This window comes from Microcaecilia unicolor, chromosome 10, assembly GCF_901765095.1.
Source record: "Microcaecilia unicolor chromosome 10, aMicUni1.1, whole genome shotgun sequence".
Lineage (NCBI taxonomy): Eukaryota > Metazoa > Chordata > Amphibia > Gymnophiona > Siphonopidae > Microcaecilia > Microcaecilia unicolor.
In genome coordinates, this window is record NC_044040.1 from 170,277,730 (window position 1) to 170,301,294 (window position 23,565).

The following is a 23,565-nucleotide window of genomic DNA, read 5'->3' on the forward strand; positions in this document are numbered from 1 at the left end:
AATTGTGAAGACAAACTGTATACAGAGAGCATTAAAAATGTGTTTAAGCCTGTTCTTTTAACTTGCTTTAGTATCTTTCCACCCTTTGTGAACAGTAAATTCCATATTTATTCTAGTAATGTGTGATTTTGTGGCTTGCACAATATGTATATTTTGGCACCCTTCTCTCTCTCTCTCTCTCTCTCTCCCTGTAGTCAGTTCTCCCCCTGCCAAGGTTTCAAACACCAGTATTCTCCCTCTCCCCCATTGAGTCTTGTGTGTTTCTCTTTGTAGGTTGCTCTACATTGTGTGCCTAATTTTTCAGGGCACATTAAAATTAAACATTCATATTAACTCAAGAAAACAAAGTAAAAAACTGTTATGTTTATGCTTCCATGGATTATCTGTGGAATGTGAAAATGCATTACTTTTGAAGGGAATAGTCCTTCCTGCTTATAAGTGAGTTAAGGCAAGGCAAAATGTACAAGGGGTTTTAAATAAACTCACATATGTATGATCCTTTGTGAAGACCTATGTAGTAGTCACTAGGCAGGATTGAGTCAGTCACATAAGTGGATGTTATTGCATGTTGCCAGGATGGCACAGCTGTCTAAAGAGCTCAGAATTAGGGGTCCATTTACTAAACCGGCTTTCTGAAGTTCATGGAGGCCCTAAAAACCACTGGTATAGTACCAACTCATAGACTAGTGCAAGACCAACAACCTCAGATGTGGCAATTTCCACTTACCATACAGTCTATTTCCAAGAAGGTGGAAGTGAAATAGAAAGTCAAAGTGGCACCGAGGTCCAGTTCTGTCACTCATACTTCTTGGTGGAAGCAGTATTGAAGAAAATCATAGAAAGCTTTCTAATATTCCTCCTAGCAAGTGCTTTTTTTTCCTAGAAAAAGGTGCTTGTATTCATACAGGGCCAACCTTAGGGAGGAGGATGACTATCTATAGCTCCACCCCTACAGTAACGTCCCTGTCACCAGCCATGCAGCATTGCAAATATTACACCAGCCCCTAGAATACCAATACATCTCTTATGAGGGGGGAGGGGAGAGAAGAAACAAACAGGATTTTCTACACAGAATCTACCTATCACCAAAATACCTCACCTCTGTCAGATGCACACAGAACATTAATTAATGCTCTAAAAATTAGAACTTCCAAGTTACCCAGTTCCAGGAGAAAGATTTTAGGTCAGTCCTTGATTTCTGCTAACCTCATCTTAATGCCTTTTGAGACCTGCAGCACTGATTTCAATGGGCAGAAATAGGGACTAGAAATTTCATACTGCTTTGGGATGTAAGTTTAAAACCAGAACTGGTCCAAAGAAACAAGAAAGCGATCTTCAAACGCCAAAGTGGCAGAAGAAATGAGCAAACCGAACTATATAGAGGTCCAAAAACTTTTATTCAACAACACTTGAGAGTATAACAAACAAATCATCCAACGTGGTTATGTTTCACCCACTATTAGGGCTACATCAAGGGCAATTGATACTGTTAAATTTAAATAAATATTAATAACGTAATGTGAATATGGGCACATATCAGGACGTATAGAACTAAAACACAGAAAAAAATAACTAACATTAACTGAATCCAAACCATATATGCTTAAAAGAGTAAGTATCAAAATCATAACATATAAATTATACTTTAGTAAAACATAAGAACAACTTAAAACCAATAAAAATGAAAATATACAAATGCATATGTAAAAATACATAAGTACACTAGAATATCCTAAAACAAAAATAAATTCTTTCATACTATTTATTTAAAAAATATACATACCCAGGAGGTATAATTCAATGCATCCACAAAGCTGGAACTAAAAGAAGCTATCGGTTATAAAAATAACTTTTATAAAAATCGGTGATAAGAAAAAGTCGAGGGCAACTTACCAGCCTCTTCCTCTTTCACATATGTCTGTGCACTAAAAACAAATATTTCTCAATGTTTCTTCAAAAATTCTTACTTCTAATGTGATCTGGACATTTTAGCATCAGGATTTAATTTTATTTTTTTATTTGTATATTTTAAAGAATGATTCCAGTGACTAAGGACAGTCATGTGATACCACTGGTGCATGTGGAGGCATATTTTCAAAGCACTTAGGATCTCTTTTATTAAACTGTGGTAGTGATTCCTGCACGGCAAATGTGACACAGCCCTTGCAATGCTGGGAATCACTACTGCTGTTTAGTAAAAGAGACCCTTAGACTTATGGAGGTATATTGTCAAAGCACTTAGACTTACAAAGTTTCATAGAGCGCAGCTTTAGTAAACAAGGCCCTTGGAGTACTACCCTACGTTTACCACTCCATTTTTCAGGGGACTGGTCTGTTAGGCTGCTGCTGCTAAGGCTGAGTAACACTGCAACTGGTCTGCCAATAAATAACGGCCAGAATGTTTTCTGAGCCCTTGTTTTGGTTGATCAGAACCAACTTTTCAAAATGATTAGGGGTGCTACACACATCATAAATTAGCCCTCCTTAGACAAAGTGAAGGCATCGGCTCAATATTGGGGTGCTCAAGCACCTAGAGAGCTGGCACCTGTGCTTTTGAAGGGTGTCGTAGCACATGAAAACTATTTTTAAGTAAGTTAGGTTAATTTGATAAAATGGTTAAGTTGTACATTAGCCGGATTAATGTATGAAAATATTTGTGAATTATTTGCACATGCTCATCTGTCTTCTGGTTACATAAGTTCTTTTGTGGAATGCATGAAATCTACTGAATGTGATACAAAATGAGATAGTTAAATGCACAGAATATAGTCCTGTAAGAATATGTATGAATACTTATGTTAGAAATTACTTGCTATTTATTTATCATTTTTTTATAATTGGGATTTATTATTCTATTTAAAAAGATAAAATTAAATGCTAAATGTCAGTAATTCCATACTTTTGTCTGTTAAAGGTACTGCTAGAGTTTACAGTGCTGCAACAAAAAAATGCACTGCAAAATTGGAAGGTCATGAAAGTGAAATTTCAAAGGTAAGTTGGCCTTATCCTGTTATCATATTACAGATGAGTATTTGCCCAATATTAAAAAATGTTTATACATTTACTCCCAGATTCCATATAGCACGACCAAAATTGCATGCACAATTAATTACTTAAAAAGCCAATCAGCACAGATAATTGCCACTTAAGCAATTATTGACACTAATCAGCATTAATTAAAATTTGCGCACACAGCTTGCTAAGCGTATTCTATAAAGTGGCACGTAGAAATTCTAATGTGCGCTGCTAAAAAGGGTGTGTGGCCATGGGCGGGTTGTGGGCACTCCAGAAATTTATGTTCTCTTAACTTAGGCGCTGGTATTTATACCAAGTTTTACTTGGCATAAATGGATGCACCTAGAGTTAGGCGCTGGCATGGCTGCAAGGCGTATTCTATAAACCTGCTAGGTGTATTCTATAAACTGCACGTAAATGGTCATTAAACAAGCTCCCTGTGCTAATCAGGCTTTGTTGTGCATGAGATAGCATGTTCAGTGAAATGCAGCTTTGAGTTACATATCCCCTGAGGAAGCCTTCGGTGAAATGGAGATCCTCGTTGGGATCTGAGATTTGTATTTATTTATTTATTGTTTGCATTTGTATCCCACATTTTCCCACCTCTTTGCGGGCTCAGTGTGGCTTACAATAAGATAAGAATAATGAAAATACATTTGTTACAACTTGGTTATGGGTTATATTGTACAAGTTATGCGAGATAATCGAATTATCATTAGGAATATCACAATGGGACGTCAACATGAAGCTTAAGGGCAGTGTTAAGACACAAAGGCATATGGTGTACATATTTCTGTGAGTAAGTGTATGAGTAGTGTTGAATTATGGGGAATGGGAGATCATAAGTGGATGTATGATGCATTGATGAACAGTGAGTGTGGACTCTATGTGTTTTGGTTCTTTCCGTAAATTGTTTCAAATAGATGGGTCTTCAGTGATCTGCGGAAGGATGCTTGTTCGTGGGTCGCTCTTAAGTTGCGCGGCAGTGTGTTCCAAAGCTGCGTGCTCATGTGAGAAAAGGTTGACGCGTGTAGCGTCTTGTATTTCACGCCCTTTCAAGTAGGGAAATGGAGGTTGAGGTATGTTCGGGAAGATCTCCTAGCATTTCTGGGTGGTAAGTCAATCAACTCGGACATGTAGGCTGGGGCTTCGCCGTGAATGATCTTGTGGACTAGTGTGCATACCTTAAAAGTGATGCGTTCCTTAAGTGGAAGCCAGTGTAGTTTTTCTCGTAGTGGTGTTGCCCTTTCATACTTTGGTTTTCCGAAGATGAGTCTGGCTGCTGTGTTCTGGGCTGTTTGAAGTTTCCTCAGTGTTTGCTCTTTGCAGCCTGCGTATAATGAGTTGCAGTAATCCAGATGGCTGAGGACGAGGGATTGCACTAGGTTACGAAAGACGAATCTTGGGAAGAATGGTCTTATCCTTTTCAGTTTCCACATGCAGTAGAACATCTTAGTTGTGTTGTTTGCATGGGTTTCAAGTGTTATGTGGCGGTCGATAGTGACTCCAAGGATTTTTAGCGTTTTTGAGATTGGAAGGTTTAGGTTTGGTGTATTTATCACTTTGAATTCGTTAGTGTTGTATTGGGAGGTGAGTACCAGGCATTGAGTTTTTTCAGTATTTAATTTCAGACGGAATGTGTCTGCCCATGTGTTCATGATGTGTAGACTTTGATTGATTTCGTTGAAGATTTCTTTGATGTCTTGTTTGAAAGGGATGTATATTGTCACATCGGCGTATATATATGGGTTGAGGTTATGGTTTGATAGGAGTTTTGCTAAAGGGATCATCATTAGGTTGAAAATAGTTGGTGAGAGAGGTGATCCTTGTGGAACTCCACATTCAGGTGTCCTTGCCTTGGACGTGGTTGAGTGTGATGTAACTTGATACGAGCGCAGGGTTAGGAACCCCTTGAACCAGTTCAGGACATTTCCTCCAATGCCGAAGTATTCAAGTATGTGTAGTAGGATTTCGTGGTCGACCATGTTGAAGGCGCTTGACATGTCAAATTGTAGGAGGAGTATATTGTTCCCGGTTGCTATTATTTGTTTAAATTTGGTCATAAGGGTGACTAGTACTGTTTCTGTGCTATGGTTTGACCGGAATCCGGATTGGGCATCATGCAGTATTGAGTGTTTGTTTAGATAGTTTGTGAGTTGTTTGGTTACCATTCCTTCGGTTATCTTGGTTATTAGTGGTATGGATGCTACTGGCCTGTAGTTGGTAATTTCGCTCAAGTTTTTCTTTGTGTCTTTAGGAATTGGGGTGAGTAAGATTTTTCCTTTTTCTTTTGGGAAGAGTCCATTTTGTAGCATGTAATTTACATGGTTCGTTAGGTCAATTATGAATTGTTGAGGGGCTGATTTCATGAGGCTGTTTGGGCATGCGTCTAGTTTGCAGTTGGATTTGGCATATCTTTTGAGAGTTTTAGAGATGAGGTCTTCTGATAGTGGTTCGAACTCAGTCCAGGTTCTGTCTGCTGGGTGTGTTCCTTCTTCTGGGTCTAGACAGTCTAGAAGAGTGGCGTATTCTATGGGACTGGCGGGTATTTTGTGTCGTAATAGTATAATTTTCTCCTTGAAGTACTTCGCAAGGCTGTCGACGTCTGGTATGTTTTTACCGTTGTTTGTGACTGGTGTGGTATCTAGCAGTTTGTTCACGAGGTTGAAGAGTTTATGTGTGTCTTTGTAATTTGGTCCTATTATTGTTTTGTAATGTTGTCTTTTTGTCTGTTTTATGGTGTATTTGTATTTTCTCCAAAGTAATTTCCAGTCGTTTAGTGTTTGTTCGTCTTTCTTTTTGTTCCAAGCTCGTTCTAGTTTCCTCGTTGTGTATGTTGTTCGGTCGGGTTTGTTGGTCGTGTTTAAGTGTGTTTTTCGCCAGCGGAGAGTGACATTTGCTTTATGGTGGTCTGACCATAGTGTAGGTGTCCAACTTGTGTCCGTGAGTATGATAGTGGAGTCCGGTTCAAATTTATTCGTTATGATATCTAGTGTGTGTCCTTTTTCGTGAGTTGGTTGCATGTAGGGTGCTTGCAGATCCCAAAGTTTTAGGAATTCTTTGAACTCTCGTGTGCTTGGTGAGGTGTCATCTTCTAGGTGTAAGTTGATGTCTCCTAGTATGAGGATGTTTGAGGAAGATACGCAGGAGTTCGAGATGAAATCCATGAGTTGTGTTTGGGAGTCTTGCCATTTTCCAGGAGGTCTGTAGAATAGGATTGTGTTGACGTGGCCTGTTAGATTTGGATGGTTGATTCTTGTTGATGCAATTTCGAGTTGTGGGGAGGTAGATTCGCCCGTGATTGTGATGGTGAATTCGGGTTTGTAAATTATAGCTATTCCGCCTCCTCTTTTTATTCCATTTCTTGTCCAGTGGGTGATTTTGTATTCTGGTGGGCATATTTCTAAGATGGCTGGATCTGTAGGACTATGGAGATAAGTGCTGGCTGTTTGAAATGCTGGTTTCTTGGATGGGACAATTTATTTTGAAGCTTGTTAAGTGTACCATTTTGATGTAGGTTGTTTAAGAAATGTTTTAAATGTTATATGATGTTGATTGTATGCTAGAGACACCAATATATTCCTATGGATGTCTGTAGCATTAGCGCGCCCTAAAACGTTAGTGTGCTTACAGCGAGGCTTAGTAAACAGGGCCCTTTATGTAATTGGGCGTTAGATGCTAGAACATATTTTTAGCAACAAGTAATTATATGCATGTTTATAAGAGTGTTTTAGGACCTGTGATTACAAACTCTATGCACTGGCTATATGAGGTCCTTTTCTCCTAATATATAAGTGGTTTTCAGTCTCTTTATTCCATACATACTAGTTAGTAGTGATAATTGTTATTTATGTTTTTGAACTACAACCATCTTTTTTGGATATTTTTGCATAGTGTTAAGATAAATACATATACCTGACACAACCATGTTTCGCCAAAGGGCTGCTTCAGGGGCAGTTGATTACCAGTTGATGTTCAAATCAAACTTCACCAAATTGTATATTCAGTATCTCTGACCCGAATTTTCTGAGTAATGAATCTGACTCACATAGAGTGTTTATTTGTATTCAGCAATTTTAATACTAAAGGTAGCACCTTGCCTTTTCTTAGTTTATATTATTGTTAATATTTGCATATTTTCCATAGTGTTTTATGTTGTGTTTCTCTTTGAGATATGCTTCAATGCCCAAGGCAGTCGAATTCTGACAGGCAGTGCTGACAAGACAGCTAGACTTTGGGACTCTCACACTGGACAGTGCCTCCAGGTCTTGGAAGGACACACAGATGAGATTTTTTCATGTGCTTTCAATTATGAAGGCACTACAGTCATTACAGGTAACGCAATCTATAGACTAATTTTCTTTATAGTATATTTTATCAAATTTTTCAGTTGGTTTAATATGCACTAAAAAGACATTAGGAGCACTGTTCCCTCTAAGCTGAGCAGTTGTCCTCCAACTGCATTGCTGCCAGTAGGGGATGGTGTTTCAATATTGTGTTTTCAGTTGCTAGTGAGAGGCAGAGTCCCTGGAGTCCTGTAGAGCTTGCCTGTCCTTCACTATTGAAAATGTGATAGTGAAACAGCACCCCCCACTGGCACGACTGTAGGTGGAGGAGTCCCGCTCAGCTTAGAGAGAACAGTGATTAGGAGTAGCCTAATGGTTAGTGCAGTGGGAACCAGGGGAACTGGGTTTCATTGCCACTGCAGCTCCTTGTGACTCTGGGCAAGTCACTTAACCCTCCATTACCCCAAGTACAAATTAAGGGGTCCTTTTACCAGGCTGTGAGAATAAAGGTCCTGCGGTACCGGCGGGGGCCGGTTTTCCCACGCACCTGGGCCCATTTTACCGCAGCGGGTAAAAATCCCATTTAAAAATGGCCATGCAGTACAGTAAGATTACTCTTACCGTTTGGCCATGTAGGGGGGGGGGAGCACTTAGTAACCAGGCAGTGAGCGGCGATGCTCGATTACCTCTGGGTTAGCGCCTTGCTATAAAATAAAAAAAAATTTCCAGCGCGTTGGAAATGGCGCACACTCAAGGCGGAACTACCGCCGGTGGCTGCATTGGGCCGGCGGTAGTTCTGGGTTAGCATGCAGTAAGCCCACATTGGGTTTACCGAAACTTTGTAAAAAGGGCCCCTAAGTACCTGTATATCATATGTAAACCATTTGACTGTAACCACAGAAAAGTAACTTGTTCTGATAAATTTACTAGAAAACCTTATCCCAATCTGCTAGCATAAAAATTAATGGAACATTCTCCAGTATGGTTTTGAATTCATGCAACTTGGCTTTCTGTGTCTGCACACTGATATTTGTCTTAATTGGTGGTGTTTGTTGTTCCTTAGCGTCCTTCCGGACTGGACCAGGATTGGACTGATGAGTTGTGCTCGCCTTCCAGCAGGTGGAGACTGAGAAAAAAACTGTGACTCTAGAGAGCCAATAAGAGCCCTGGTCATGTGACCCTAGCCTCAGTATTTTCTCAGTCTCCAGCAGGCAGGAGGTGAGCCCATTAGTCTCTCTGTTTTTTCTCTTTTTCTCTTATGAGGTTAATGATATTATTACTAAGGATAATGCTTCTTCTGTGCATGGGGAATCTCAGTAAGAGCCTGGACAGATAGGTATTTCTTTTCTTTCTTTCTTTTCCAGCCTCGGAGGTGTTACACTCGGGTGCTCCGAGTCCCTCTCCCCCTTCCTCCCCATCTTCCAGACTTAGCTGGGAAGGGCTACCCTTTGGTTAGAAAGGTGTATTGCCTTTGGGAGAGGCAGCCATGATAGGAAGTTAAATTTACTTGTATTTTTTCTTTCCCCAGCATTTTAACGAGCAAGCTGTTTAAATTACTAAAAAACAACAACAACAAAAAAAACGATCCCCAGACTGCTATTGTGCAGGCAGCTCTGTGCTCTTCTATTGCTCTTGGGCATTTTTTTCTTATTCTATTTCAGCTGTTTGAAAAAAAAAAGATAAAAAGGGGAAAATAGAAGAAAATAATGTTCACTACGCCTTTAACGGGCCATTTTCCCCTTAGAATTTTCTTCCTCCGTTCCCTTGCATTTTGGGCAGCGGGTGCCGGCTTGTTTAAAAAAAAAAAAAAAAAGGTGCGACGAGTTGTTTCTCGGGCGGAGAGAGATCCGCCATACAGGGGGGACTACAGCAGCTTTTTGTCAGCAACGGAGTTGGATGTTTTGTTGGAATCTCTTTTGTCGGGCGGCATCCGCAAGTTCATGTTTCTTCATTTGCCAGCTCCGTCGCGTCTGCCTTCCATAATTTCTCATTTTTGGTCCCGCAGCTGCAGCTTCTCCATCGCGGAGTTAACGCAGCTGGAACGTATAATTTGTCTCTGCGGGGGATGTTTCTTCGGGGCCTATGCTTCCTCCGGTTTTTTTTTCGAGGTCTATTTTGCTGGTGGTTATTTCTCCGCCGTCCCGCTCTACTCCGCTTGTTGCGGAGGTGTCAGACGCGCTTTCGGGGACCGCCACAGTGCAAGTGGTGCGAATGGTGGCCATTTTGATTCACCCTCCGTTTTCTCTGTCGGGGACTTCTCTGTTGTAGGATATGCTGCAAATCCAAGTGCAGTTCAGCTCCAAACTGAACATTTCTTATTCCTTTCCTTGCATGGGTTATGAAAACAGGATTCTAGAATCCACATAATATCAGCAGGCAATATTTGGATGAAAGGGTCCCTTTCATATATAGTTATATATCACAATTTCCTTGATTTAAGTTTTAGATATATAACTTGGCTACTAACACTGGTCTTATCTAGTACATAGTTTTTTATCGTTGTCCAGTGTAAGTATGGGTTTATTTTTGTGTTCTTCATTCTCTTTACCTGGGGCAAAGTTCTGCATTGTCTCTAATGCTCAATTGATTAGTACTCTACAAATTTTGCCATAATAACTTACCGTATTTTTCGGACTATAAGACGCACCGGACCATAAGACGCATCTAGGTTTTAGAGGAGGGAAATAGGAAAAAAAAATTTGCTTTTTCCCTCCTCTAAAACCTAGGTGCTCCGGTGCGTTTTGTCCGAATCCCTCCCTCCAAGTTCGGGAAAGCCCTCAGGGTTACCTCCTCCCCCCCCCCCGGCCCTGTCACCACCTCTCCCCTTACTCACGCGATCTTCCCTGGTGGTCTAGTGACGTCGGGGCAGGAAAGAGCTCCCTCTTCCTGCCCAGCGCGCTGCTCTCCATCCTCCTGTATGCATTGCTGCCCGACGGTCTCGGCGAGATTCAAAATGGCCGCTGAGAATTGAAGTCTCGACGGCCATTTTGAATCTCGCCGAGACCGTCAGGCTGCATACAGGAGGATGGAGAGCAGCGCGCTGGGCAGGAAAGAGGGCGCTCTTTCCTGCCCCGACGTCACTAGACCACCAGGGAAGATCGCATGAGTAAGGGGAGAAGTGGTGACAGGGCCGGGCGATCCCGAACTCGGAGGGAGGGAGGGAGGGTGGTCGGCCTGCCAGCCAGCCAGCCAGCCAGCCAAATCTCTACCTTCGGACTATAAGACGCACCCCCCATTTTCCTCCCAAATTTGGGGGGAAAAAAGTGCGTCTTATAGTCCGAAAAATACGGTAATTCCTTTCAAGAATTTCCCTCAATGGCTGTAGTATTATACAGTGTTTTAAGAATTTAAGAAACTTTCTTTATTCCCTCAATGGCTGTAGTATTATACAGTGTTTTAAGAATTAAGAATCTTTCTCTATAGGCATAGAGCAGATTGTTCAGATGCCATGGGGATATATAAGCTCTCTCATATTCTCTGAGGGACAGTCCTGTCTACCAAGCAGCCAATCACTCAACTGCCTCAGAAGGCGTGCTTTATTCATGTCTTCCCTACTTTCCAACTGTCTTGAAGCCTCTCATATTTCATCTTAGCTTTCTTCTAGTACTTACAGGACATATGACCACTTATGGAAGAAGGTCATCCTTTCAATGTGCATATTTTTCCACTTAAAGATGGTGGGAGTTCTTCAAACCATCTAATTGTGTTTTTGTCTTCGCTATCAAGTCTGCATTGGCAGATTGTAAACATTCTGGTTTTGTCCGGTATGCCCATCCATACCATCTACTCTCCCTTCCTCTTTCTTAGAGTTCCTCTGTTCTTGTCTCAAGCTTTCTTGAATTCAGATACAGTCTTGTCTCCATCGTCTTCACCAAGAGACTGTGGCACAAATTCACCACCCTTTCCGTTACAGTATTTTCCAAATCTGTCCCTTTTCATTTTCATTCTATCCGCCCTCACTCCAGAGCTTCCTTTCAATTGGAAGGGGCCTCACTCATTGCCTGTGCATTTATGCCGTAAGTATTGCCATTCTGGGAATGACCAAAGTCCATCATGTTTAGCATCCTGTTTCCACCTGTGGCCAATTCAGTTTGCAAATACCACATTCATATCTATTGAGTGTGGGTCTGGTACTTCTCAGTGAGGCAGGAGGAATGACCATGATACGAGGATTGGGGAGATTCAGGAAAGTATCAGCCAGTGAATCAGACGTCCATAATGAACAAATGGTTGAACCTATACCAAAAAAAAAAATACTGTCCGGAGCATGCTACCATAGCTGCTGCACAGCTATATTCGAAACTTAACCAGCTATGGGACGCCTCAGAGATAGGGCTGGGGTAGGTGGCCCTATTTATGTAGTGTCCTTAGCCACCTCTCCTCTCCTCCCCAGAACCCGAAAAATAGCTAGTTTTTGTTTAGCCATTAACCGGTCATTTTGGCAGCATTCTCCCTTCGGTTCTATTTTAGATCTAAAAAGATGTTCATCGCGCTCTCAGGGTCACAAGTTTTCGTATGGAGACTCTTCGGTCTGTCATAGTGGCAGTGTGGCGAGGAGAGTTTTTATCGGTCTTGGATATGTCAGAGGCTTATTTACATATTCCTTTTCCGCAGACTCCCCGCAGATTATTGCGCTTTATGATTCTGGGGCGACATTACCAGTTTCGTGCTCTGCTCTTCTGTCTTGCGGCAGTTCCCCGCACTTTCACCTGAATTCTGGTCGTAGTAGCTGTGGCGCTCATGAAACAAGGGATCCTCATTTCACCTTTACCTAGATGACTAGCTCATTAAAGAAAGTCTGTATCAACAGAGTTGTCAGGTCACGCACTGGGGGGTGCATCTCTTGCAGTCTCTAGGTTGGGTGGTGATTGTAGCCGGGCCTCTCATTTGATCTTTCATTCAATGTCTTTAATTTTCTTTCTTTCTTTAGTCAGGTTGGCGCAGGGTTTTCCATCTCCTCTGCAAGCATCCTGGTTTATTTTTCTTCTTGATGACCTTGGGCTTTCGGCCTTTTCCTTGCTCTATTCTGCAGTTTACAATTTTACTTTCTAGTTCCCAAGAAGGAATTTTCCTTCATCCTATTTGGAATCTCGGGGCCGTCAATCGTGCTATTGAAGTATCAAGTCATTGTCACAAGCACCTTCGATCCGTCATAGGGCTGCTTCGTGCAGTGCACTTTTTGGCAGAAGCTTATTTGTGTATTTTTTTCTCTTTTTCCTTGGGGACCACAGCAATTCGTTTACCTTTTCAGGTGAATTTAGTTCCCCTAGTGTCAAGCGAGGCGGTGAGAGCTCTGTTGGTCTTTGCCATGGCAATGGGTTATGTCATCCGCCAAGGAGAAACTAAGAGGATACTGTTGAGATTGCAGTCAGTGAGACTCCTGACATAGTTGGACATGCGCGTAACTGTAATTTACAAGTCATTTTTTCTTTGTTGTCTCACCCTGGTTTCAAGAGAATGGACTCTTATATTTTCAGTGTTTTCATCTGATACTACTTTACTGTGTCACTTCAGGGTTATCTCTTTTTTGCCTTCAGTCTCCCAAACATTTCTTGCTTCTTACATCCAGTAACAGTCTCGACGGCGGCAGGGATAGACGCCGTCGTTTATCAGTGGTTTTTTCAACCTTCTATACGTGTTTCCTCCGTCAGCTCTCTGGCGTTGTCTCATATTTATAAAAAATAAATAAATATCTAAATAAATCAAATAAATAAATATAATAAAATACGTTCCATTTTTCATCCATACCAGGCTTTATTTTGTCTTATCGTTTGGCTCTTTTGTGGGCTTGGCTACTTAAGAGCGCATTTGCTTTCTATGCGGCGGTTGCGTGGTTGAGCCTCGTCTCTCTTATTTGTTCTTGGTGTATTTTTTCTTGGTTTTCATAAAGGATTACTCTCTTTTTCTATTCTCCTGCAGGTTGCAGCTCTTGCCGGTTTTTCTCAGGTCTGATACGGGGTAATTTTTTCCCTCGTCCTTTTGGAATTTCTCGTTTGCTCCAAAGATCTTAGTCTCCTTTGCCCAACAGTCCGAAATCCTCTTCAAATCACATTCTTATTCTTTCAAGCTCAGATAGGTCCTCGTTTTGGGCTATTTTCTTCTGGTTTTCCTTTAAGGCTTTCCTCTTACAGCGTTGTTTTCTAGTAGCCATTGTTTTTTCTTTAAGGTTTTCCGCTTAAAGCAGTGTTTTCTAGTAGCCATTGCTTTTTCTAAGCAGCAAGTGGGTCTATGTGTGGAGTACTTCTACAGTTGGTTTCTTCTTTTTCGGTGTACTATACTTTCGCGTTTTCACCTTTTCCCAATCGGTTTTTGCTTATTGGGTTTGTCCTTCTAGCCAGAAGGCGTGAGGGTTTGTTCGTTTGTCTCCCACGATATCTCCACGGTTTAAGGACATGAGAACTTCTATGTGTCCTCTCACGGAGAGGGCAGTTTAACAGAGTATTACAACATATTCCACAACTTCCGAAGCGGGTTTCTTTCTTTACCATAGCGATTTTTGGGTGCCCTCAGTGCACATTTGTACGGTGGCGACCTAGTCTTCCCTTCATTCTTTGGCTCAATGAGGCAGACTATATGTTCGTTGTCGCCAGGAGGCGGTTTATGCAGTATGAATATTCTCAGCAGTTTTCATAGGATCCCTCCCTTCAGATTACTGCTTTGGTACTTCCCATCAGTCCAATCCTGGTCCGGTCCGGAGGGACGCTAAGGAAGGAGAAATTAGATCTTACCTGCTAATTTGCTTTCCTTTAGTCCCTCCGGACCGGACCAGGCCCCTCCCATGTTCCGTCAACTCTTTAGATTCCTTTATTAAGTTTGGAAGTGTATTCGTTCCTTTACCACATGTGGAATGGTTAAAAAAAACCAGATGCTACTATATATATATATAAAACTTTAAGTGAACCATACCACTTCTCTGGTGAGAGTTGCTGGTGAGCTCTAATACAAATGGGCCATACCACTTCTCTGGTGAGAGTTGCTGGTGAGCTCTAGTACTCGGCTTTGCCGAGGAATTTGTGGCTGCTAGGATTCCATACGGCACAGAAGGTCTTTCTTTCTCTCTTTCCTGCTTTGTTAGTCAAATACTGAGGCTAGGGTCACATGACCAGGGCTCTTATTGGCTCTCTAGAGTCACAGTTTTTTTTCTCAGTCTCCACCTGCTGGAAGGCGAGCACAACCCATCAGTCCAATCCTGGTCCGGTCCAGAGGGACTAAAGGAAAGCAAATTAGCAGGTAAGATCTAATTTCTCCTTTTTGCCCTCAAGCTCTTACGTAATAATGATTCACCAGTGAATTGGCTCTCAGTATTTATGTTTTTGTGCTGAGTTTTTTTTTTCGTTATAAATTTTATTATATGGGGAAATTTCCAATAGACAAAATATAGAAATACATGACATTGTCTGAACCTATAAAGCAGAACAATTTCAAGAAAGTCCATATATTAACATTATTGAAAACCCTCCAATAGAACATCCCTCCCAATCCCTCCTCCCCCCCCCCCCCAAGAAGCCAAGAGTTCTAATAAGCATACTTATAGACTTCAATTAAATCTGGTCAGAGCAAGTCCAGTTAAAGAGATTGACATAGGTAGAAGGGGATCAAGAAGGCTAAGCCACCCCGGGTCAGTGGCGTAGGAAGGGGGGGCGGGAGGGGCGGTCCGCCCCGGGTGCATGCGCTCGGGGGGGTGCTGGCCCCGCTGGTTCCCTGCTCTCTCTGCCCCGAAACAGGTTACTTCCTGTTCCGGGGCAGAGAGAGCAGGGAACCAGCGGGGCCGACGCAGCTCCGAGTGACGTGCACTCGGGGCAGATCGGCCCTCCCGCAGGTAAGAATGTGGTCTGGAGGGGGGGTTTGCGCTCCGGAGGGGGGGGGGTGCGCAGTGGCGACCCGCCCCGGGTGCCATTAGCCCTCGCTACAGCACTGTCCCAGGTGACCACCATGCATAATAAGTGTCCCAAACTTTATGAAAATTAACCAGGGTACCATTTTTGATTGCATTATGTTTAGTCATCTGATGAATATGGTCCAATTTACCGAGTACTCTCTCCATAATGGAAATCTTGCAAGCTGTAAAGAACGCAGAAGCTAATTTATGATATTCTAGCTGCACTCCCACTGGTTTAACATGAAACAAACAGTACTTTATAAGGATAGAGAACTGGAGAATTTGATGTAAAGACCGAAAGCAACAGTCCAAAAAGATTGGGACACAGGACGTGACCACCAGATATGATAACATATCACCAAATTCTCCACAATGTGGCTAGCAGTGCTGTATGCCATAATTAAACATCTTAAAAAGTCACCATGGGGTTTAATACCAGCCATAAAGTATTTTATAATTATTTTCCACCAAACTACTGGCTATAGACACTTTTAATAGATATTTAAATATAATTTCCCATTGTTTGGGCTCCAGGGAAATACCCAGATCTCGCTCCCATTTATTGGTGTGGTACACAATAGGATTAGTGGAAAACAGAAGGGCCTTATAAAGACAGGAGATACATCCTCTGTGACCCCCTCCTTGCAAGACTCGCTGTAAGAGTGTCTCCTTTATTCCCAATTCACCTTTAGACCTACGAAGGTTGAAATCATGAAGCTGTCAATAATGAAATCTTTGAGTGTCAGGCAGCCCATATTCATCCTGTAGGTCCAAAAAAGGCAAATTTTCTCCCTCCTCCCAAACCTGGCCCAGAGTGCGAAGTCCCCTCTGTTCCCAGAGCTTATAACATGAATCCAACACCTCTGTCTCAAAATCCTAGGACATAGCAAATGGCCATTTGTAAGTAATATTGCCTATCAGGGAAGAAGGTACCCTGCAAAACGTACTGTGTGTAGCGGAAACGCTATACTAAGGTGGAGCATAGCAATTGTTTTCCAAAGGTCCCTCTTAGGGAGCCAGACCACCGCCCAAAGTGGGATCTGGCCCAGCTAGGCCTGTTCCAAGTGAACTCAAGCCTTCATTGAATGTGAAAGCCACTCTGTAAATATATGTAATCGGGTAGCCTGAAAGTATTTTTTAAAATTTGGGACCCCCATACCGCCTCTACTTTTCAGCTGGTATAACGGAGTGGAGGAGTAGCCTAGTGGTTAGTGCAGTGGACTTTGATCCTCGGGAACTGAGTTTGAGTCCCACTGCAGCTCCTTGTGACTCTGAGCAAGTCACTTAACCCTCCATTGCCCCTGGTACAAAATAAGTACCTGAATATATGTAAACCGCTTTGAATGTAGTTGCAAAAACCTCAGAAAGGCGGTATATCAAGTCCCATTTCCCTTTCCCTAACACTGGCGCACTCTAGGACGTTTTCTCCAGATGTATGCAAAAGCTTTCCGTTGCAATTGTACAAAAAAGCTGTCCGGAATGGCCAGGGGAGTGCTATAAACAGATACAAAAGTTTTGGCAAAAGCATTGTCTTAATAGCATGGATTCGGCCAAACCAAGAAAGATTTAGCCCCTCTCAGAGGTCAAGGTAAGCAAAAAGCTCCCACACTTTAGAAGGAAATTAGCATTAAAGAAACCTGCCACGGCAAAGCTTCAGGCCTTCAAATTGATGTTCATAATATTATATACACAGCTGTTTCTGGACAAAAATATTTCAGAATTTGATTTTTCTCAGCTGTGGTCTGGAATGCAATTTTAGCGTCACAAAAAATAATACAAAAAATGCTACTTCTTGAGCATTAAAATTATAAAGAGAAACCCGTGGTAGGACTGAAAGCTTACTCCAGCTGTTGCAGTTTCATACTAGAGTACGTATCACAGAGGACCAACAGAGGAAGTATTGGTGTCCAGGTCCTCCAAGCAAGAGACACAGAGTGTTGACGTCAGTGACCTCTTTAAAATTGGGCCCATTTCTATGGCAGTTTTGGAAGACTGAGAACTTTCCCCAGCTGTTGAAGTTTCTATCTGGAATACTGTAGAGGACCGACAGAAGAGGTGACTGGATTCTCCAAGTGAGAGTCGTGGAGTGGTGCTGTCAGCAGCCTCTTTTAAATCAGGCCCACTTCCACGATATGCAGCCGCAGCTCACAGCCATTGGTGCCGGTCGGTTCAAAACTCTGCTGCCCGTCTCGTCTTCCGCCAGGGTCGCTTTACTCATACTACCCCTCTCCTCAGGTCGCTTCACTGGCTCCCTATCTGTTTTCGCATCCTGTTTAAACTTCTTCTACTAACCTATAAATGTATTCACTCTGCTGCTCCCCAGTATCTCTCCACACTCGTCCTTCCCTACTCCCCTTCTCGTGTGCTCCGATCCATGGATAAATCCTTCTTATCTGTTCCCTTCTCCACTACTGCCAACTCCAGACTTCGCTCCTTCTGTCTCGCTGCACCCTACGCCTGGAATAAACTTCCTGAGCCCCTACGTCTTGCCCCATCCTTGACCATCTTTAATCTAGATGAAAACCCACCTGTTCAACATTGCTTTTGACTTGTAACCACTTGTACCTCTCGCTTCTGCCTATCCTCCTCTCCTCTTTCCTCTACATATTAATTGATTTTGCTTACTTTATTATTTTGTCTATTAGATTGTAAGCTCTTTGAGCAGGGACTGTCTTTCTTCTATGCTTGTGCAGCGCTGCGTACGCTTTGTAGCGCTCTATAAATGCTAAATAGTAGTAGTAGTAGTAGTAGACCAGAGGAGCACATCTGGCTCTTTTAGTGACCCTTCAGTGTCATTTGGTGCTATCAAGTGTTTTTGACATTGTGTTTTTAATGGGCACAGAATAATGGGGAAAAGGAAGGCATGCATGAAGCCTGTGATCCTGGCAGCGGTGTTGGGCCTACGAAAAGACATTTATATCCAGTCTTAGGTATGAACACTTCTAATTTTGCTAGTTTGGTAATATTGGTACAGGGTTCCTCCCAGAATTCAGGAGCTTCTTTGAGCTCCTACGATTGGACTCCTCTGCTTCCTTCTTTTGAGCTCTGTGTTATGTCTGTTGAATGTTGGCTTCCCCATTTGTACTATTATAGGAGCTTTTACACCAAGTGGTCCTTTGGATGTTTTTCTGTGGGTCCAGTGGTCAATACCTCTCCCAGAATGTTATGTCTTTTTCTGATTTACCTGCAGCAGGGAGCTAGGCTTTAAGCCCACCGATGTGCAGTTGCTACATATATGGAGAGTAGTCTCACGCGCAGACTGTTTCTTTCTGAGACTAATAGACAAGGAGGGACATTTTCGATATGACGTCTAAGTCCAACTTTGGACTATTTGCACAAAATTTCCAAAATCTGAATAGGAAAGAAGGTCATTTAAAAAAAAAAAAGTCAAAAATTTTTTTTTGAAAATACTGTTTCAAACAAGCTTTTCTGCTTTGGACAATTTGTTTTTTGGTCCCTTTTTGAAAAAAAAAAAAAAAGAAGAAGTGCAGAACTTACAGATTCATGTCATTGGGATGTAGGAGGAGCCAGCAATTTAGTAGACTGGTCCCCCAGCATCCCAGGAGAGCAATGGGGTACTCTAGAGGGCACTTCTGTGCACTTTATGAAAATGCTTCCAGGTGCACATCTCACCTTTGCTCCCTCATCTTGTCCCCTGAGCCCTCCAAAACCTACCCAAAACATATGGTCCCCCATTGTACACCACTACAGTAGACCTTATGGGTGAAGGGGGCACCTATATGTGGGTGCAATAGGGTTTTGGTGACTTTGGGAGGGGTCACAGTTTCCACCACAAGTGTGACAGACAGGGAGAGGGAGATAGGTTCCTAGTTCTTGTGCACTGCACTGACCACTACAGTACTCCAGGAACCTGCACGCTGCTCTAATAGACCTGACTTTAATGTCGGAGGCTGTCATAGAGGCCGGTAAGTCATATTTCTATTCACATTTTTGGGGGTGGGAGTGGGTCAGTGACTACTGGAGGGTCACCCCTGATTCCCTCCAGTGGTCATCTGGTCATTTAGGGCACCTTTTTGTGCCTTATTCATTCTGAAAACAGGTGTAGATCAATACGTCTTAGTTTTAGTCCTGGATGTTTTTGTTTTATTCCATTATGGCTGTAAAACGTGTTAGGTATGCCCTAATCCCGCCTTCGAAACACCCCGAACATGGTCCATTGTAATTTGGATGCACTGCAGATGAACTGCATAGATAAATATCTGCAAAATAGGTTTTGAAAATACTGATTTGGATGTTTTGAGAAAAAAAAACGTTCAAGTGGTGCTTTATGACACTTTTTGGACATTTTTCTCTTTCAAAAATGAGCTCCTCGGTATCTATATTCTCCTCCAAAGAGTTTGTAGCAAAATTGGGCGAGCATGATGTTAGATTGACTAAGGTTGAGTCTCCTTTTAGTAAGTTGGAACCACAGATGCAATTACAAGGACTTACTGTAGCTCAAATAAATGACAGTCTGGTTTTACATCAACAATGGAAATTTTAGAAAACCAAATAAGATGTGTTGATTCTTAATTTTCCTAAGACTTAGGCAGCTTTTCCTATGGAGATAATTTTAAAAAATTTCTAGAAATCTTAGAGTTTTCTGATATTGATCCTGTTGTAATTTGTAAACTTTATTATTTGCCTGGTGAGATTCTATGTGTTCCTTTTACTAAATTACAGTAAGCACTAATGCTACTTACTGCAGCTTAAAAGGGCTTTCAACAGGGCGCACTGAGGTGTCCCATGGTTCGTTTTCTAATGTGTATGTGCTACCCATGCGCTAGAAATATTTTATATTTTTTGGCCAAGTAGGCGCTGTCTGGGGCAGAGCGTGGGGTGTTTCTTCCCTAATCAATCTGTCAATTTGAATGGTCCAAAAACATCAGCAAGGGTAACAAATTATCAGACCAGTGAACCCCACTGTCCTCAATAATACTTTCTCTTTTGTTATTCTTTGAATTCCTGTATACTCATGAGCCATGGAAGTCAAATTGACTGGGTCTTTGGGGATCAACCGAAGGTAAACCACAAAAGTCTCAAGGCGTCCCCTGAGTTTTCCTCCAACTACCGGCCCTCTATGATAGTTAGGATAACCAGAACATTAGACGTTAAACATACCTGGGAGGGAGTTTCAACATGGGAAAGAAAAACTATTTTAAAAAACACTAACTTTTTCTGAGAATAGCATAAGCCACGCAGCATTACATTCCAAAATCAATTCCAAATCAGTTCTAACCAACTTGACAATTTCATTAGAAAATTCAGATATTATTGACTGTAGTTGGCAATAATTGGAATTTATGCACGCATCTTTATAGTTGTTATTCTATGAAGATGTGTGTGTAAATTTTTCTGCCCAGATCCGAAAAGGGGGCATGGTCATGGAAGGGGTATGGGCGAGTCGGTTCATTTCTAGGATTTGCACGCAATATTCTAGAATTCCAATACCCTGTGAGAGCCGCGCGGAGCCCTGACTATCTTTGGGTTGATTCCTGTTTGCTTTCTGCCGTTCGCGACACCGAGAGAGGCTGATATCGGGCGGCCTGCACGCCGCGGGACAACTCATCTGTGGGACCCAGTGCGGGGTTCAACTGCTGCGCTCAGCGCTGCGGTCCTGTCGCAGGAGGGACGGCGGTCACGGAGTCCTGATCCTCTTAGCGGGAGTGGAGCATGGAGTGGGGGTCTGTACGACGGACTGTGCGACCCCAGAACCGTAGTCTAGCCTAATCTGCCCTGCATCCTCTCGACGATCCTGCGGCCAACCGTGGACTAACGGCACACAGGTTTATCCCAGCATGGATTCCCGGTACTGCTGGTGCCCCAGCTGTCGGGGGCTGCCTGTCTTCTGATTGCCTCTGCTCCCCGATCTGGTTGAGCTCTGTACCGGAACGGATTAACAGCTGTTGAGCTCTGCCCTACCCCCGCCTTCACTGTTCTGCCTGCTGGAGTACCTGGTGACCGGTTCCTAGCCTTGATGGGACAATCTTATCTTCTGTGACTCGGCGAGTCAAGATCTGATTTTGCCCTCTTTCCTCTTTCTCCTTCCTCTCTTTCCTCTCTGTTCTTTTCCCTCCCTGCTGCTCATCAGCTTACTTTTTGTATTTATTTTCCCTTCCTTCTTGCCATCAACTGTCATTGTAACTCTCTTCTTAGTTCATTGTAAGCCGCTTTGGGGCTGTGTTCCGTGGCAAAAGGCGGGGTATAAATGATCTATAAATAAATAAATCTCTGCCTAATTTAGACGTGGAGATTTACATCGGGGTTCAGTTGGTATAAATCCTCATATCCAAAGTTGGGCATAGATCACAGCACTAAGCGCTTTTCTGTAAATGGCGCCGTTTATAGAAGAGTGTATGGCGCACATTTTTGTGGCATCCAAATTTGGGCACCATTTACAGAATTGAGTTCACAGAGAGTAATTCTATAACAATCTGCCTATCATCAGGCACTCAGAGGGCACCTGCTAGGCATCTATTTTATAAAGGAATGTAGACCACTTTCCTTTATAGAATACTAGCTTAGTAGGATACATATGGGTATATGTGCTTAGGTGGAAAACAAACTAGCAGATCAATATAATATCCAAACCACTTTATTGAAGATACCGTATGTAAGATAAATGCCCGACACAGGCATTTTTTTTGTTACTATGGCACCAACAGTTGTCTCCTTCTCGCCCAGCGTCTTACTGATGGTTTTGTAGCCCATTCCAGCCTTGTGCAGGTGTATGATCTTGTCCCTGACATCCTTAGACAGCTCCTTGCTCTTGGCCATTTTGTAGAGGTTAGAGTCTGACTGATTCACTGAGTCTGTGGACAGGTGTCTTTCATACAGGTGACCTTTGCCGACAGCTGTCTGTCATGCAGGTAACGAGTTGATTTGGAGCATCTACCTGGTCTGTAGGGGCCAGATCTCTTACTGGTTGGTGGGGGATCAAATACTTATTTCCCTCTGCAGAATGCAAATAAATTCATATACTTTCCACAATGTGATTTTCCGGATTTAATTTGTGATGTGCTATCTCTCACTGTTACCAATAACCTACCCTTCAATTATGGGCTGCTCATGTCTTTGTCAGTGGGCAAACTTACAAAATCAGCAAGGGATCAAATACTTATTTCCACCACTGTAACTTATAGTATTTTGTAAGTTATGCACATAACTATACTCGCCTATCTGTATGTCCGCCTGTAAATGATGCACTGATGAAGATACATATGTAGTTAAAGAATAACACTTAGGCAGAATATTGGCATATACATGCATGTGTACATATATGCTAATATTCTAAATATTTATATGCATAATTGTGTAAATGTTGATGCCTGTTTTATAGAATTACCCCCAATTGTGCATCTGAAGACTTCTGTGGAATATAAAAGCTTTTAAAATTTTAATTGGCATTAACTAAAAAATGTAAGAGCTTGGTTAATGCAATTGCTGTTACACCCATATACTAGGGAGTAAGTCAGATGGATCTTGCATTCAGCTGCGTTATTGGCAGATAATGCTCATTATTCCCATAATGCAGCTTAGTAAATTGGCCCCTAAAGTTTGTATTTAAAGCAGTGTACCCAAAGTCATATGGATTGTCTGTTAGAAAAGTAAGATTTGAATCCTGGATTTCCTAAAGCATGGGAAGAAGGGATTTTAAAGAAAACCATGAAGAGCAACCAACTTATTTACTCTTTTATTTTGCACACCAGGAAGCAAAGATAATACCTGTAGAATATGGCGTTGATCCAGACGTATGAATTCCACAGGCATGTGCTTTAAGCTGCCATACAGACTTATTACCTACAGCAGCGAATCACCGAAACAGACCATGAAAGTATCTCTCTGCTTTTATTCTGTATCTTCTTTATTTCTTAGAACTACTAATGTAGATCTGTTTTATGTGCACAGTACTTGAGAAATAGGATTGCTGAAGTAGGTCAGGCACATCTTGGCAGGGGTTGCTATGTTATTACGTTTTGTTCTTAGTGTGGATTGTATCATGATCCAGTTGAACCGTGTTCCCTATACAATACAGTATCATTTAGATGCTGCTTTGTGTACTTTTGTATTTCTTGTACCTTTGTTTTAAATATAAGTGTTCTATGTAGTTTGTATGAATTACATGTACTTATGGGGAAAATTCTGCCAATAATTGACATGACATAGTATTTATCTTCTAAAATTTCTGTTGATTTGTTTTACCGTATGACACCTGTTTCATTTTCCAAACAGTGCATTTTTTTCATTGAATTAAAATTTTTCTGACTAAGAGACCAGGTAATATTACTTTTATTAGTCTTAATACTGTGAACACAACTTAATCACAACTTAACTCCCCACGAGATTGACTAACTTGCAGTAGCTCAGTACTACAGGTTAGTCACT

General features: G+C 42.1%; 1 protein-coding gene across 1 annotated transcript in view; it reads left to right on the forward strand.

Annotated features, from left to right (window-relative positions):
* Window positions 1–23,314, forward strand: part of LOC115478729 (dynein assembly factor with WDR repeat domains 1) — a 124,007-nt gene extending 100,693 nt beyond the window's left edge. Inside the window, exons 11-13 of the mRNA XM_030216293.1 lie at window positions 2,915–2,991; window positions 7,188–7,350; window positions 22,890–23,314. Of these exons, the coding sequence (XP_030072153.1) occupies window positions 2,915–2,991; window positions 7,188–7,350; window positions 22,890–22,924 (275 nt within the window). The 3' untranslated portion in view covers window positions 22,925–23,314. The remainder of the gene's footprint in view (window positions 1–2,914; window positions 2,992–7,187; window positions 7,351–22,889) is intronic.
* Window positions 23,315–23,565: the final 251 nt, after the last annotated feature.